The sequence below is a fragment of the Phalaenopsis equestris genome, unplaced genomic scaffold (genome assembly GCF_001263595.1).
Source record: "Phalaenopsis equestris unplaced genomic scaffold, ASM126359v1 Scaffold000428, whole genome shotgun sequence".
Lineage (NCBI taxonomy): Eukaryota > Viridiplantae > Streptophyta > Magnoliopsida > Asparagales > Orchidaceae > Phalaenopsis > Phalaenopsis equestris.
In genome coordinates, this window is record NW_018164869.1 from 6,027,009 (window position 1) to 6,042,237 (window position 15,229).

At 35.9% G+C, this 15,229-nt stretch overlaps 2 protein-coding genes across 2 annotated transcripts; one reads left to right on the forward strand and one right to left on the reverse strand.

The window, feature by feature from the left end:
* Window positions 1–1,202: 1,202 nt before the first annotated feature.
* LOC110027464 (UPF0481 protein At3g47200-like) lies at window positions 1,203–2,262 on the reverse strand. Its single transcript, XM_020728908.1, has 2 exons — window positions 2,044–2,262; window positions 1,203–1,901 (listed from the first exon to the last, which is right to left on the reverse strand). The coding sequence occupies exons 1-2, from the start codon at window positions 2,260–2,262 to the stop codon at window positions 1,203–1,205; spliced, it is 918 nt and encodes a 305-aa protein (XP_020584567.1).
* An 822-nt stretch (window positions 2,263–3,084) lies between these two features.
* On the forward strand, window positions 3,085–5,112 carry LOC110027465. Its single transcript, XM_020728909.1, has 4 exons — window positions 3,085–3,124; window positions 3,271–3,323; window positions 3,879–4,262; window positions 4,345–5,112. Exons 1-4 carry the CDS (start codon window positions 3,085–3,087, stop codon window positions 5,110–5,112), a joined length of 1,245 nt encoding a protein of 414 aa, XP_020584568.1.
* The last annotated feature ends 10,117 nt before the right edge of the window (window positions 5,113–15,229 follow it).

Genomic DNA, 15,229 nt, shown 5'->3' on the forward strand with positions numbered 1-15,229 from the left:
GTAATAGACGACTGCAAGTAGGAGGGAAAAGGGGGGGAATACGAGGACATAACCACCTCCTTGGAGCAAGATATAGTCGGAGCTCCACCTGTTCTTAGATACAACCCTAGCAAGGGAGAAAGATGCCAACGATAGAAAAATTGAAGCAAAAAATCGAACCCTAACCAAAGAAAACATCATATGGGAAGGTTGGCACTTCAATTCAGTTAAGTAGCTCGTCTAGAGACAGACATTCAGACAGAGGTGATGAACAAAAGTATGGGGAATCTTCTGAGGTGCTTTGCGGGGAAGAATATTGAGTAGTGGGTCATGATCCTAGCCTGAGCCGAATTTACTTACAACAAGTTTGTGAGTCAGACTAAGTGGCACATTCTATTTGAGATCCTGTATGAGCCCAACACACTTACTTCACTTAACTTAGTATCACTCCTTACGACATCAGAGATTAGTGAGGATGTTGAGAAGAGGGTGCAAGAGGTTCAAAGTTACACGAAAATGTGGGAAAGGAGATCATCAAGCATAACCGCAAGTACTAGGCACAAATAATTAAAAATAGAAAGAATTTGACTTTCTAAGAAGTGGATCGAGTGTGAGGTGTTACATTCCACCACGAACAACTTACTAAGTCCGATAATGCCAATGTTGATGCCCGAGTCACCTTCTCCTTCAAACTATCAAAATTTAATTAAGCTGTCTACATCCATTGTAACTTGTCCCTTTTCAAAAGTTATGTCGAGGGAGCCTTGATGGTGTCGAAGCTCCTGATGAACCACCTATGGAATGATGCCTGCCCTAAAAACTATCTCAACTTGGTAAAGGACTGTGAGGGCATCCCAGCTCATGCTAGCCTCGATCTTTACAAGATCCCCCAAGTAATTTACATAAACTATAATTTTGTTAATTATAAAACCCGAAAATAAACCTTCAGCATTTATATTAACATACAATGGTCAACTCCTTATATCAAAATATATTATGTCGTCGGGCAAATAAAATATAATTATTACATATAAAGATTATTTTCTTACAGACCTTAAATTCTTCTTAGTAACATTATTACTCAAATTGTTAATGAGATACTATGGAGTCCAACCCAATGTCTCATAACTGAAAGCTGAAACTCTAAAATAGTTTAAAACTAATATGACATGCATAACCCAAACAAAGAAACCCTAAAGCTAAAACTCTCAAATAGTTTAAAACTAACATGAGCATTGATAAAACTGTCGGACAGCGTACACAATCTGAATTATAGATAGAGCCATGAAAAATGAACCGCCTAGAAAGGTGAAGACCCAAGGATTCTTAAGATATGTTGAGAATGAGGTGAAGTCCCAATTTTGAAGATATGTCTGAACAAGGATCACCCTCCGCCAGTGCATCCTTTTATTACAGTAACTATTCAGCCTACTATTCACATCGACCGGTATATCAACTGTGTTAACAGTCAAAGTTGCTCCCTTTTTAATCCTGTTAAACAGGGTGACTATATTTCCATCATAGCCCACCCACCCCATAATAATCTTTTCAGTCCTCAACAAAGCAACATCGTCGACAGATTTGATGAGCCCATCCATGAAAAAGACGTACGCTGTCACTTCGTTGGCTGGAGCCATATGCAAGTGCTCGAAGGCCATGAGATTAAGCAGGATTGACTCAGTGTTGTCATCAATTTCTAGCGACAACAGTGATAAAACGTCGTCATTGAAACTTGTGTTTCTAAAGGACTTAGTGTTGCTCTTACGGAATGATACTCTAGCAGTTTTGAGTTCTGTAGATGATTGTAAATTCTTCACATTGCTCGAAAGGTACTCTCCCGCACTTGTGAATATCTTTCTGTAAAGATCCAAGATGTGACAGCTAGTTTCGGTTTGCCTCCTCAAGACTTGGTCAGTTAACCCCTAAACAGATAAATCAGAAGAGATGTAGAAATTTTTTATTAGAGAACTCATATCTACAATCTGCTATGATAAAGTTAAGTCAAATGGTTGACTAAACATACAAAATTGTAAAGTTAGATAAGTTAATTAATAAGAAGGTTACCCCCGAACCATCCATAACTGCCAAAATAGTGAGGGCTAAAAACGGGATGTGGTTCTCGAGGAGTAACATGTTTCGTTTGAGACCTGAAAGTAAAAAAAAATTTGGTTTTCTCATAGCTCCAAAAACTGAATCGTAAGGGTCGTATTCGCTCTCTTCCCCTGCGGCGACCCTCTTTTCCGCGAGCATGACCTTTAAGGCGAAGTAGCCGTCGACGATCATTCTCTTAAGGAAGCAGTCCTCCTTATTGTTACAGCCGTCAAGGACGTCGTAGGAAGCGAGGAGACGTGGTTTCACATCTCTAATGATGAAGAGTACATCTTTGGGAGTTCTGGAGGCTTTACCGATGCGGCGGAGGAATTGAAGAAAGGCACGATGTTTGTGTTGCTCAATGCAGAGGGTATCGTCATGACAGTACCAGCCAAAAACAGCCAAAATAGAGAATAATTATTGCATACATATGTCGCATGTAGAGATGCATGCGGTATCCGATCCTGACCGTAGATCACGGTGATCTACGGTCAGAATGCAATCAAAATTTTTTTGAAAAAAACATTTAAAGTGGGGCCCACCTTGTATACATACACCGTATGCAAAGATGCATGCGGTGTCCGATCCTGACCGTAGATCACGGTGATCTACGCTCATGATGTATTTCGATGGGCCCAACTTAAAAATTTTTTTTTCAAAAAAATTTTGATTGCATCCTGACCGTAGATCACCGTGATTTACGGTCTGGATCAGACACCGCATGCACCGCATGCATCTCTGCATGCGGTATATGTATGCAATAATTTTTCCGCCACTAGAAGAAAATTGGATGAGATGCTATAGGCAGTTTTGCTGTTGTGCAAAAATCAACGGAGAGAAAGCAAAAGGACAGACAGATTTACGTTGATTCGTCAATTTGCCTACATCCACGGAGTTTAGGATTTTACTATTTGAAGAAATTTACACCACAATGCTTCAATTTACAAGAAACACTTATCTCAATTTCAAGAAATTACAAAATTGATGTATTCCTTTACCGTTGTTTCTTCATCGATGCTGCCGGCTTTTTCTGCTGCAGGCTTCCTCCTCCGCCGTAAAGGAAGAATGAAATACGAATAAAAAAAAAACTTTTTTTGTTCTCTCTGTCTTTTAGTCTTCTTCTCACTAAGCCTCACGCCAAACAAAAATAAAAAAGAAAGGTTGCAATTCCTTTTTTATTTTAATTCATCTGTTTTGAAGCCAAGGAAATCTCCGCCTTTTACACCTGCACTCTTCACGCCCGAAAGGAACAGGTAATAGAGAACAACTACTTTTTCTTTGTTCTTACATAAACCGTAACTCTTCTGCAAAGCCTTGGTAACCGTTTCATAGGAAGCGACAATCTTTTTGGATGAGCAAAACTGCCTATAGCATCTCATCCAATTTCCTTATAGTGGCGGAAAAATTATTGCATACATATACCGCATGCAGAGATGCATGCGGTGTCCGATCCTGACAGTACATCAAGCGTAGATCACGGTGATCTACGGTCAGGATGCAATCAAAATTTTTTTGAAAAAAAAAAAAATTTAAGTTGGGCCAATCGAAATACATTATGACCTTAGATCACCGTGATCTACAACCATTATTGGACACCACATGCATCTTTGCATGCGTTGTGTGTATGCAAGGTGGGCCCCACTTAAAATTTTTTTTTTTCAAAAAAATTCTAATTGCATCCTAACCGTAGATCACCGTGATCTACGGTCAGGATCGGACACTGCATGCATCTCTGCATGCGGTATATGTATGCAATAATTTTTCTCTATTTTGGCTGGTACTGTCATGACGATACCCTCTGCATTGAGCAACACAAACATCGTGCCTTTCTTCAATTCCTCCGCCGCATCGGTAAAGCCTCCAGAACTCCCAAAGATGTACTCTTCATCATTAGAGATGTGAAACCACGTCTCCTCGCTTCTTACGACGTCCTTGACTACTGTAACAATAAGGAAGACTGCTTCCTTAAGAGAATGATCGTCGACGACTGCTTCACCTTAAAGGTCATGCTCGCCGAAAAGAGGATCGTCGCAGGGGAAGGGAGCGAATACGACCTTTACGATTCTGTTTTTGGAGCTATGAGAAAATCAAAATTTTTTTTGCTTTCAGATCTCAAACAAGACAAGTTACTCTTCAAGAACCAGATTTCATTTTTAGCCCTCACTATTTTGGCAGCTGTGGATGGTTCGGGGGTAATCTTCTTATTAATTAATTTATCTAACTTTACGATTCTGTATGTTTAATCATTCATTTGACTTAACTTTATCATAGCAGATTGTAGATATAAGTTCTCTAATAAAAAATTTCTACATCTTTTTGGATTTATCTGCTTATGGGTTAACTGACCAAGTCTTGAGGAGGCTAACCGAAAGTAGCTGTCACATCTTGGATCTTTACGGAAAGATCTTCACAAGTGCGGGAGAGTACCTTCCGAGCAATGTGAAGAATTTACAATCAGCTACAGAACTCAGAAATGCTGAAATATCATTCCTTAAGAGCAACACTAAGTCCTTTAGAGACACAAGTTTTAATGACGACGTTCTATCACTACCGCCGCTAGACATTGATGACAACACTGAGTCAATCCTGTTCAATCTCATGTCCTTCGAGCACTTGCATATGGCTCCAACCAACGAAGTGACAACGTACGTCTTTTTCATGGATGGACTCATCAAATCTATCGACAATGTTGCTTTGTTAAGGACTGAAAAGATTATTATGGGGTGGGTGGGCTATGATGAAAATATAGTCACCCTGTTTAACAGGATTAAAAAGGGAGCAACTTTGACTGTTAACACAGTTGATATACCGGTCGATGTGAATAGTAGGCTGAATAGTTACTGTAATAAAAGGATGCACTGGCGGAGGGCGGCGAGGGCGATCCTTGTTCAGACATATCTTCAGAATTGGGACTTCACCTCATTCTCAACACATCTTAAGAATCCTTGGGTCTTCACCTTTTTAGACGATTCATTTTTCATGGCTCTATCTATAATTCAGACTGTGTACACTGTCCGACAGTTTTATCAATGCTCATGTTAGTTTTAAACTATTTGAGAGTTTTAGCTTTAGGGTTTCTTTGTTTGGGTTATGCATGTCATATTAGTTTTAAACTATTTTAGAGTTTCAGCTTTCAGTTATGAGATATTGGGTTGGACTCCATAATATCTCATTAACAATTTGGGTAATAGTGCTACTAAGAGGAATTTAATGTATGTAAGAAAAGAATCTTTATTTGCAATAATAATATTTTACTTGCCCGACAACATAATATATTTTGATATAAGGAGTTGACCATTGTATGTTAATATAAATGCTGAAGGTTTATTTTCGGGTCGTATAATTAACAAAATTGTAGTTTATGTAAATTACTTGGATATATTTGTTGTATATATAATTGATTAGATCCACATATCTATAAATGTTACCCAAAACAAATATTGAGTTATGTGCTTAATAATTATTACAACCCGTAAGTATATGTGTTAATTTATATTAGGGTTTATCCACATTAATGACCATATAAACGCTTATTAGGCATAAAAGTCGTAAATCAGGCCTTATGCATTTTTCAGTAAGGTAGTAAAATAAACCTTCAGCATTTATGAATTATGACTTAATAATAACACAGAATGTTCAATATATCTCTAAACAAATTCAAATATATATAAGAGAAGTGATTTATGGATAAAAACGGTTGCACAATTTTCGTTTCATGTAGATTCGTAAAACCATACAATTGTATGATCAACTTTGTGTTTGCTTTAATATATATTAATATAATTATTAGTTAGTACATACTTCATTTTAATAGGTTAACATTACTTGTGTTTATTATAAAAATTGTTATCGTAAAACTTTATTAAAACAAAACTTGTAAATACGTTCAATAAAATTTATCAATTTTATTTAAACTTCATATCGTTAATTAGTACGATATGAAATGTATGACCTGCGAATAATAGCAATTAATATACAATATGTATATATAAGAGGTATTTTCAATTGCTATAATTTATATATACCAGTTATACTAATGTTGTTATAAACCTAGTAATGCAATTGACGAAATATAGCATACCGTTTTATGAAGTGATTCGATTTACTTCATATCGTTATACTAACGCGTTATCATATAAATATTTTAAACTTGATATAAAAAAAAGATGAGCCCCGAGATATCGAATCACTTATGAAGATTTTAATACCATAATTAAGTTAAATTACAGATATGATAATAAATGATAAATTTAATTCTATGGTTAACTTGTGTCTTAATTATTTTAATCCAATATATTTTCAATTTAAGTAAGTTAAATAAAGATAATCTATGGAGGATTTAGGGTTAACGTAGATCACTAAAATTTAATCATAATGTCATCCCCATACAATTTCTAATCTTTTAAGATAGGATAATCAAGTAAAAACATATTGAAATTTATAAAGTTATCGAATGAAGTTTATAACTAATCAGATTTATCAAAACATATAAGTTATTCCTAGGCTAGCCAAGTGTTCTGTGCATAAATCAGTTTACTTAAGATATTCAAATTATTGGATTATGGAACACTTCATTTATTTATTTATAAATTATATCTTACATAAAAGACATAACTTATATGTGATAATTTACCGTGGTTCCAAAGGTAATAATATTGTGTTTATAAGGAGTGACAGTTGCTATTATTTGGCGCTTAGCTTGACACCAGGACTATATAATAAGTGTATATAACCATATCAATTAATAAGACTATGAATTTTATCCTGATTTAGTATATTCAGGAAAACGTTAGTGGTTGTTATACACTCAGATACCTTAACTTAATGATATGTGTTGTGCAAAAAGTCAATGGCAAGAAAATAAAAGTTTGGAACGAGAAAATTCACACCTACGTCTACAGATTTGCAGAAAATTTTACTATATGAGGAATTCATACGATCACGAAGACTTACAAGAAAGAACTTCTTTCTTCTTCTCTCTCTACACGAGAGCCCCACCGAAGAAGAAAAAACAAACCAGGAAGACAAGCCTTCCAATCACTCTCTGCTTCTCCCGCAAGCCACAAACGAAAACTGCAAAGGAGAAAGCCACTTGCGATGCCTGAAGTTCGGCTGCTAGAGGGAGTTGCGATCCCTTCTTCCACTCTCTTCTCTCTTCACCGTAAGTAATAGAAGAAGAAAAAAAACAGCAAAATAACTGCTGTTCCTTATACTTATGCCCCACCAAATTCAACAATTAATAAGAGAAGTGTAGGAATCTTTTCTTCACGCCTCCTATCCCGCAGAAGCAATAATTATAAAGCCGGGACCCTATCCTTCCTTATTTGCACAAGCAACAAGAGGCGGGAACAGTTATAGGTTTCCTTTTTTTATATTTAATTTCTCTACTGGGCTCCACCTTAACAATATGACAGCTTCCAAATATACAAAAACTTGACCGCGACTTTATCGGGATTAATGACTTTTTCCAGTCGAGCAGACCAATCTAGTTTATTAGGATTAATGGCTTTTTCCAATTTTTTTTTGATTTCACTATTAGATACTTCAACTAAGCCATTAGTTTGAGGATGATAAGCTGTAGAGATTCTATGCATAATATTGTATTTTGCAACCAATCTCTGAATCAGGTTATTCTTAAAATGAGATCCTTCATCAGTGATAATTATTCTAGGCATTCCATATCTTGTGAAAATATTTTTCATTAAAAATCTTGAAACACTTCTAGCATCACATTTTAGTAAAACTAGTGCTTCAATCCATTTAGATACATAACCCACAGCAATTAATATATATAAATTTTTAAATGAAGAAATAAATGGTCCCATGAAATCTAATCCTCAAGCATAAAAAAATTTAACTTAAAATGTAAAATTTAGAGGTATTTCATTTCTTTTAGATATATTGCCTACTCTTTGACATCGATCACAGAATTTGATGAATCTATAAATATTTATAAAAATCGTAAGCCAAAAAAATCCAGATTGTAAAATCTTATGTGCAGTTTTATCAATTCCAAAATGTCTTCTGAATTCAGAATCATGACATCTTCGAATAATTTGTTCAGTCTCCTCATAAGGTACACATCTCCTAATAATAAGATATTTACATTGCTTGTATAAATAATGATCGTCCCAATAATAAGATTTGGCGCATAAATAAATTTTTTCAGTTGTTGCGTTGTCAAATCAAGGGGCAGAATATTACTCACAATGTAATACACAATATCAACATACCACGGTGAATTTTCGATATTGATGTTATACAATTGTTCATCAGAGAAAGTTTCGCTTCTCTTTTTCGAATTCAGACAATTTATGTGGTTCGAGTCTAGATAGATGATCAGCTATTTGGTTATCAATCCTTTTTCTATCGACTATCACTAAATCAAATTCTTGCATTAAGAGTATCCATCGAATTAGTCTATGTTTAACATTCTTCTTTTGCATTAATATTTTATAGCAGAATGATCCGTATGTACAATACATTTAGCTCTAATCAAGTATGATATGAATTTTTCAAAGGCATAAATAATAGCTAGTAACTCTCTTTCTGTGGTAGTGTAGTTAATTTGAGCATCAGTGAGAGTTTTGCTTGCGTAGATATCACTTTGAACTCCAATATCATAATCGCTTGCATCACATATTAATTCAAATGATTTTTTCCAATCGGGTGAAACTATTATAGGAGCAACGATTGATTTTTCCTTTAATGAGTCTAAAGCCTTTAAACATTCTTCGTTGAAATCAAACTTTCTGTCTTTTTTCAAAAGTTGTCATAGAGGCTTAGTTATTTTTTTAAAATCTTTGATATATCGCCTGTAGAATCCAACATGTCCCAAGAAGCTTCTTACCCCTCTCACTGTGGTAGGAGGTGGTAATTTTTCTATAATTTGGATATTTGCAGGGTCTACTTCCATGTCATTTTCAGATATTTTATGTCCAATTACAATTCCTCCTGCAACCATAAATTGATATTTCTCATAGTTTAAGAATAAGTTTGTTTTTTCGCATATCTCTAAAATTTTTTCAAGGTGACTTAGACATACATTAAATGAGTCTCCAAATACTGAGAAATCGTTCATAAACACTTCTATTCCATCATCTATCAAATTGTTGAATATTAACATCATACATCTTTGAAATGTTGCAGGTGCGTTACATAACCAAAAGATATTCTTCTGAAAGCAAGTGTTCCATACAGGCTACTAAATATAGTTTTCTCTTGATCTTCAGGAGAAATATGTATTTGATGATAACCGGTATATCTTATGCCCAACAAGTCTGTCTAACATTTGGTCTAGGAAAGGCAAAGGAAAGTGATCTTTCCTGGTGACAGCATTTAGTTTTCTTTAATCAATACATATTCGTCAACCAGTGACTTGTCTTGTTGATATTACTTCATTCTTCTCATTTATGTCAGTATTCACTTCTCCTTTCTTAGGAACACAATGAATTGGACTTACCCAAACACTATAAAAAATATGATATATGATTCCGACATCTAACCACTTTAAAATATCTTTCTTTACTACTTCTTTATCATTGGGTTCAGTCTCCTATGTGGATTACTCTAGGTTTATGTTCATCATCCAGTAAAATTCTGTGTATACAAATAAAAGGGCAAATTCCATTGACATCAGCCAAAGTCCAACCAAAAACTCTCTTGTATTTCTTTAGCGTATCCAGTAATTTTTGTTCTTGTAGCTCATTTAGATCTGAGGATACGATAATGGGTAATGTTGACAGTTCCCCTAAAAATGCATATTTCAGATGTTTTGGAAGAGTTTTCATTTCGAGTTCAGGAGGTTTCACAATAGATAGAATCACGACTCTTTTTTCAGTTTATGTTGAATCAAACAGTTCAAATTTTTCCTGAACATATTCTATTTCTTCATTATCAGTCTCATCAGAATCATCTTCGATCTCATCGTAATTCTTACTCGATTCTTCATATTTAGTTTTCTCTTCAAGTTTTTCCTTGAAATATTCCTCTCTCAAGTGGTCACATGTTTCCATTCTGAAGCATTCATCATCTCTTTCTATTGAGGGATATTTCATCGACTTTGAAATGTTGAATGTCACCTCTTGATCATTCACTCTCATAGTTAATTCACCTCTTTGAATATCAATCATGGCTCTTCCTGTAGCTAAAAATGATCTTCCCAAAATAATAGGTATTTCCTTATCTTCTTCCATATCTAAGATAATGAAGTCTACAGGAAAGATGAGTTTATCAATCTTGACCAAAACATCTTCTACGACTCCCTTAGGATGAGTGATAGATCGATCAACTAACTGGAGAGTTACAGAAGTTGGTATAATCTCTTCTATTCTCAATCTCTTAAAGGTTGATAAAGACATAAGATTTATACTAGCTTCCAAATCACACAGTGCTCGTCCATAAAACTTTTCACCTATAGCGCACGAGATAGTAAAACTACCAGGATTTTTAAGTTTTTCAGGAAACTTTCTGAATTATAACACTACACTCCTCACTGAGTGCGACAGTCTCATGATCTAGCAACTTCCTTTTTTTGTCGAGTATATCCTTCATAAATTTAACATAATCAGACATCTTTTCCAGAGCTTCAACGAAGGGAATATTCACAGATAATTTGTTCAAGATTTCTAAGAATTTAGCAAATCTTTTTCCTTTGTCTTGTTGCTTTAATCTTTGAGGAAACAGTGGTGGTGGTCTTTCAACAGTAATTTTCATTGATTTTAAAGGATATTCCAAGTCTGGATATAAATTCTCGTTCTCCTTTTCAGTTTCCACCTTTTTAGGTTCAACTTCAATTTCTTTTTGAACCATTGTTTCCAATTCTTTTCCACTTCTCAATTGAATCGCCTTGATTTGATCTTTATCTTGATCTTTCAGAGTTACTTCAACATTGCTAGAGAGTGTTCCTGAAGGTTTATTTTTAAGTGTAGTAGCAATATGTCCAAGTTGATTCACAACTATTTCTTTCATAGACAACTTCTTTTCCTTGAATCGTTGATTACTATAAAAACCTGGAGGATTAGAAAGTCTATAATTCATATTTCCCTGGTTGTTCAAGTTTTCTGATGGGTTTACTTGGTTGTTCCCCACTGAGGATTAGTAGCAGTGTTGTTTTTCTAATTTAAATTTGGATGATTCTTCCAACCAAGATTATAATAGTTCGAATAAAAATTATTCTGTTTGTTATTTATTGCATTTAAGGTCTCGTATGAAGATTGAGCATCGATGATTTGTCCTAATGAATTTTCTTCGAAAGAGCAGCTATTTGAGAAACTATCATAGTAACAGCATCAGAGTCATGAATACTGGCTACTTTCTTAGGATTAACCCTATCAGCGGACTATTGAAAATTATTAGTGGTCATTTCTTCAATTAAAACATAAGTCTCATCAAAATATTTTGACATTAATGAACCACCAACAACAACATCTATAATCGATCTAAGTGATCTAAGAGATCCTACCAATTTATTGTAAAAGGTTTGAATTATTATCCAATATTGTAAAACGTGATGTGGACATTTCCTAAGAAAATCTTTAAATCTTTTCCAAGACTCATATATTGATTCTCCATCGAATTGACTAAAAGAGGTTATGTCATTTCTAAGTTTAGTAGTTTTGATGGTGAAAAGTAAGAATCTTTGTGAAAGTTCTCCCCAAGATCTAATAGATCTATGTGTTAACGAATTTAATCAAGCCTTAGCCTTGTCCCTTAGTGAAATGGAAAAAGTCTGAGTCTAACAGCATCGTTTGACACTCCATCGTATCTAAATGTGACACGTAGTTCTAGAAAACTCGCAAGATGTAAATTTGGGTCTTTGTTCGATGATCCACCGAATTGATTGTTCTGTACCATTTAGATAATAGCGGGCTTAAGCTCAAATGAATTAGCAGCTATATTAGGGTTTTGGATAGTTAAGTGAATTTCGTCTAATGTAGGGTTAGCATAATCTCTTAAAAGTCTCGGTTGATTTTTATTTTTAATTTCTTGATTGTTCGCCATTTGATTGAAGTTTCTAAGTTCTCTCTTTTGTTTTCGAATCTTTTTGACATTTTGTTCCAATTCAGAATTGTAAGGTATTAAATTTTCAGATTCGAATCTACGCATACACGATTGCAATAAGCACACTAATAATAACAAGCACACACAATTATAATTTGTAATACAAATATAAGTTTTCAAGCACTACCAAAAATTTTACTTTTACCTCCCCGACAATGGCGCCAAAAACTTAACCACGACTTTATAAACGCTCGAATGTAGCAAACTCAGATTTTAGTATGAATATAGATTTCCAATGAGTCGCAGATTCACAACGCAAATATACGTATCACTCAACTAATACAGAGCTCTAATGGAGTCCTGGTTATCGATCCCACGAGGAGGTTTTACTTTGTAAAGCAGAGGGACAAGGAGCTCGCATGGGTAGCTCGATCGAGCCCTAGGGCTCGTGCGAGAAAGGGACGAGCAAAAGAGCCAGGGGCGGGCGCGGGAAGGAGGAGAAAGCCACACCCAAAATGAAATGGGAGCTAGGGCACGGGTTAAGTAGGAAAAGTGGAGGAAAAAAATAAAATAAAATAAATAAAAGAAAAGCAAAATTTTATAATTTGTTATTTAAACTTGTCGGAACCCACGAGATTCGCTCGTGCTTCGAACCCTGGCAATATATACATCCTTTCCTAGCAAAATCGACGTTCCAAAATCATCGACGCTGTCCGTTTCGCGATCTGAGGTTGTTCGGGCAACTTCGTTGTCGGTTGAGCTGAAAGCGTGTTGAACCTGGTCCTTTTTGAAATTCTGGCTTGTTGTCGATCGTCTCGGCAAGCTGGCTTCATCTTCGATCGATTGATGAACACTTGAAGGCGTCGAGGCCACGAGTCGAGGAATTTGTGCGCGGTGGTGCAGAAACGTGCACGGGGCTGCCCTAAGGTCCAGTGGTCCTATGGGAACTCCGCTCGAGCTCCTAACGCTGGCTCCAACCGATTACGTGCTAGCAATACGGAACCACGTGCAGAACTTTAAGAGGGAGCAAAGAAGCGGTTTCAAGGGTCTAAAGTGAGGTGGGTCCCAACACTAAGAGTCTAAGACGGTCATAGAGGAGCTCCTATGGCTAGAACCCTAAAACCTAAGGAGAGAACTAGGCCTCACCGAAACTAAGGTCAACAATGCCCTTACTAAGAATTCACCTAAAATAGAGTTAAAAAATTTACGGCCATTGTCTTATTGAAGGAATTGAATTGACGTTTTAAATTGGGTCAAAATGAAGGAGTTAAAATTCTTGAAGGTGAGTAGTTTCAGATTTATCTTTTAGGATATTGACTCACATCATTCGAGTGTGGTCATCAATAAGGGCATTGAACCACATTTTATTAGTGTAGTTGAGAGTGCGATAGGGTTATCACCAGTCATTATAAATAAGTGGAAAAGGGGCGGATGGCATGTAAGGGTGGGGCGAATATGGAACTTGATAATTTTTAGCTAATTAGCAAATCTCACATTTGAAGTTAGCAAGATATTTATTAGTAAACATTGACGGATACAATTATTTAAATATTGAAAATTGGGATACTCAAATGATAATGCAATAACATAATATGACATTCAATGGATTGAGAAAGACTGCAACTACTGGGAAAATGTGTCCTTGTTCTTTGTGCCTTTCTCTTGGAAGAAGTAGAGCCCAACTATTCACTTAGTAGTTCCGGTCATTCTCCCCGAACAAAGATCCTGAAAGACACAAACATCAAGAAAAAAATGAGCAATTCAATTCATAACATGGGTTAGCTTAATAACATATAATATGTTACATTTCAACAGGAGAATATGTAACATAGATTCTAGGGTTAGACCGGTTGTTAATACTACTAATTTTTTACCAGCAATAGAGTTACAAGAACCATTAGCAATTTTAACTGTATCTTCTAGAGCATGGACAATATGTCGAGAAAGTTTGAAAGCATCCAGTTTTGTGGTCCATATCACCTGAATCGAATCAATAATCTATGGACTGGAAGAGACAAAAGAAGTGAGTGCCATAGGAATGGTACCTTAACGGACTTGGGAGGTCAATGGACCACAAGAGAGCTGACTGAATTCAAGAAATTTGATTAATTGCTCCATTTGACTCTTAAGAGAGTCAGACAATTCTGGAGTGCATCGAGTGGGAGCAGGATGTGCTGTAGCAGATTCAGATGTCGTAGTTAGAACTTTGACTGAGGAGGATTTTGCTGACGGTTTTTATGTTGGTTTACCATAGAGTTTCCAACATTTGTCTCGAGTATTGTTGGGTTTGTGACAGTAGTCACATGTTGAGCCAGTGGCTCGAGATAACTTGGACGAGTGTTGAGTATTATTAGTGACTAAGGCTGATGATTCAATTGAAGTGGAAGTGTCGAGCATGACATGTCTTTGGTTCACTTCGCGCCTGTGAATGCAACACATGCGGAAGGAAAGGGATCCCAACCAAGGATATGACCTCGAAATTCATCAAGATCTTTGCTAAGGCCTGTAAGAAATTGAAACATACAATATTTTCTACTATCTTCTAAAAGAGAGAAAGGTTCGTCGGAGATTCCCACATGTAGTCATAGTAGAGATCGCATTCCATTCATAAGGCCACCAAATCATTATAATATTGTCACGTTTCTCGATCCTTGTTTCGCCTCGTTGATTTTCATGGAAACCTTATAAAATTGGCTGGAGTTCCCTACATCTAAGTAGGTATCCTGAATTGTAGTCCAATGGGCACTTGCAGAAGGAAGAAACATATAGGAATGGCTAATCGTAGTTTTCATGGAGTTAATCAGTCACAACATGATCATGGAATTCTCTACTTCCCACGCTTCATACGTCAGGTCAATTTTAGGAGGTTCACAAATCATTCTTGTGATATAGTTGAATTTTCAGCGTCCCTTGACAAACAAAGACTCGGCTTGGGACTATTGGAGAAAATTAGATTTGTTCAGTTTATGGGTGGTGATTATGAAGTTCATGTGGATTTCCAGTTCTCTGGTCTGCGGAGGAATTGAGATAGGTGTCGACCCTCTAATGGAATCAAGTACACTATCGAGAGAAGGCTCAGTGGTGGAAGAGTTTGCCATGATTCCAATTGAGCCAAATGTGATGTTGGGTTGCCGAGACATAGGAAGATCTTGTAGGT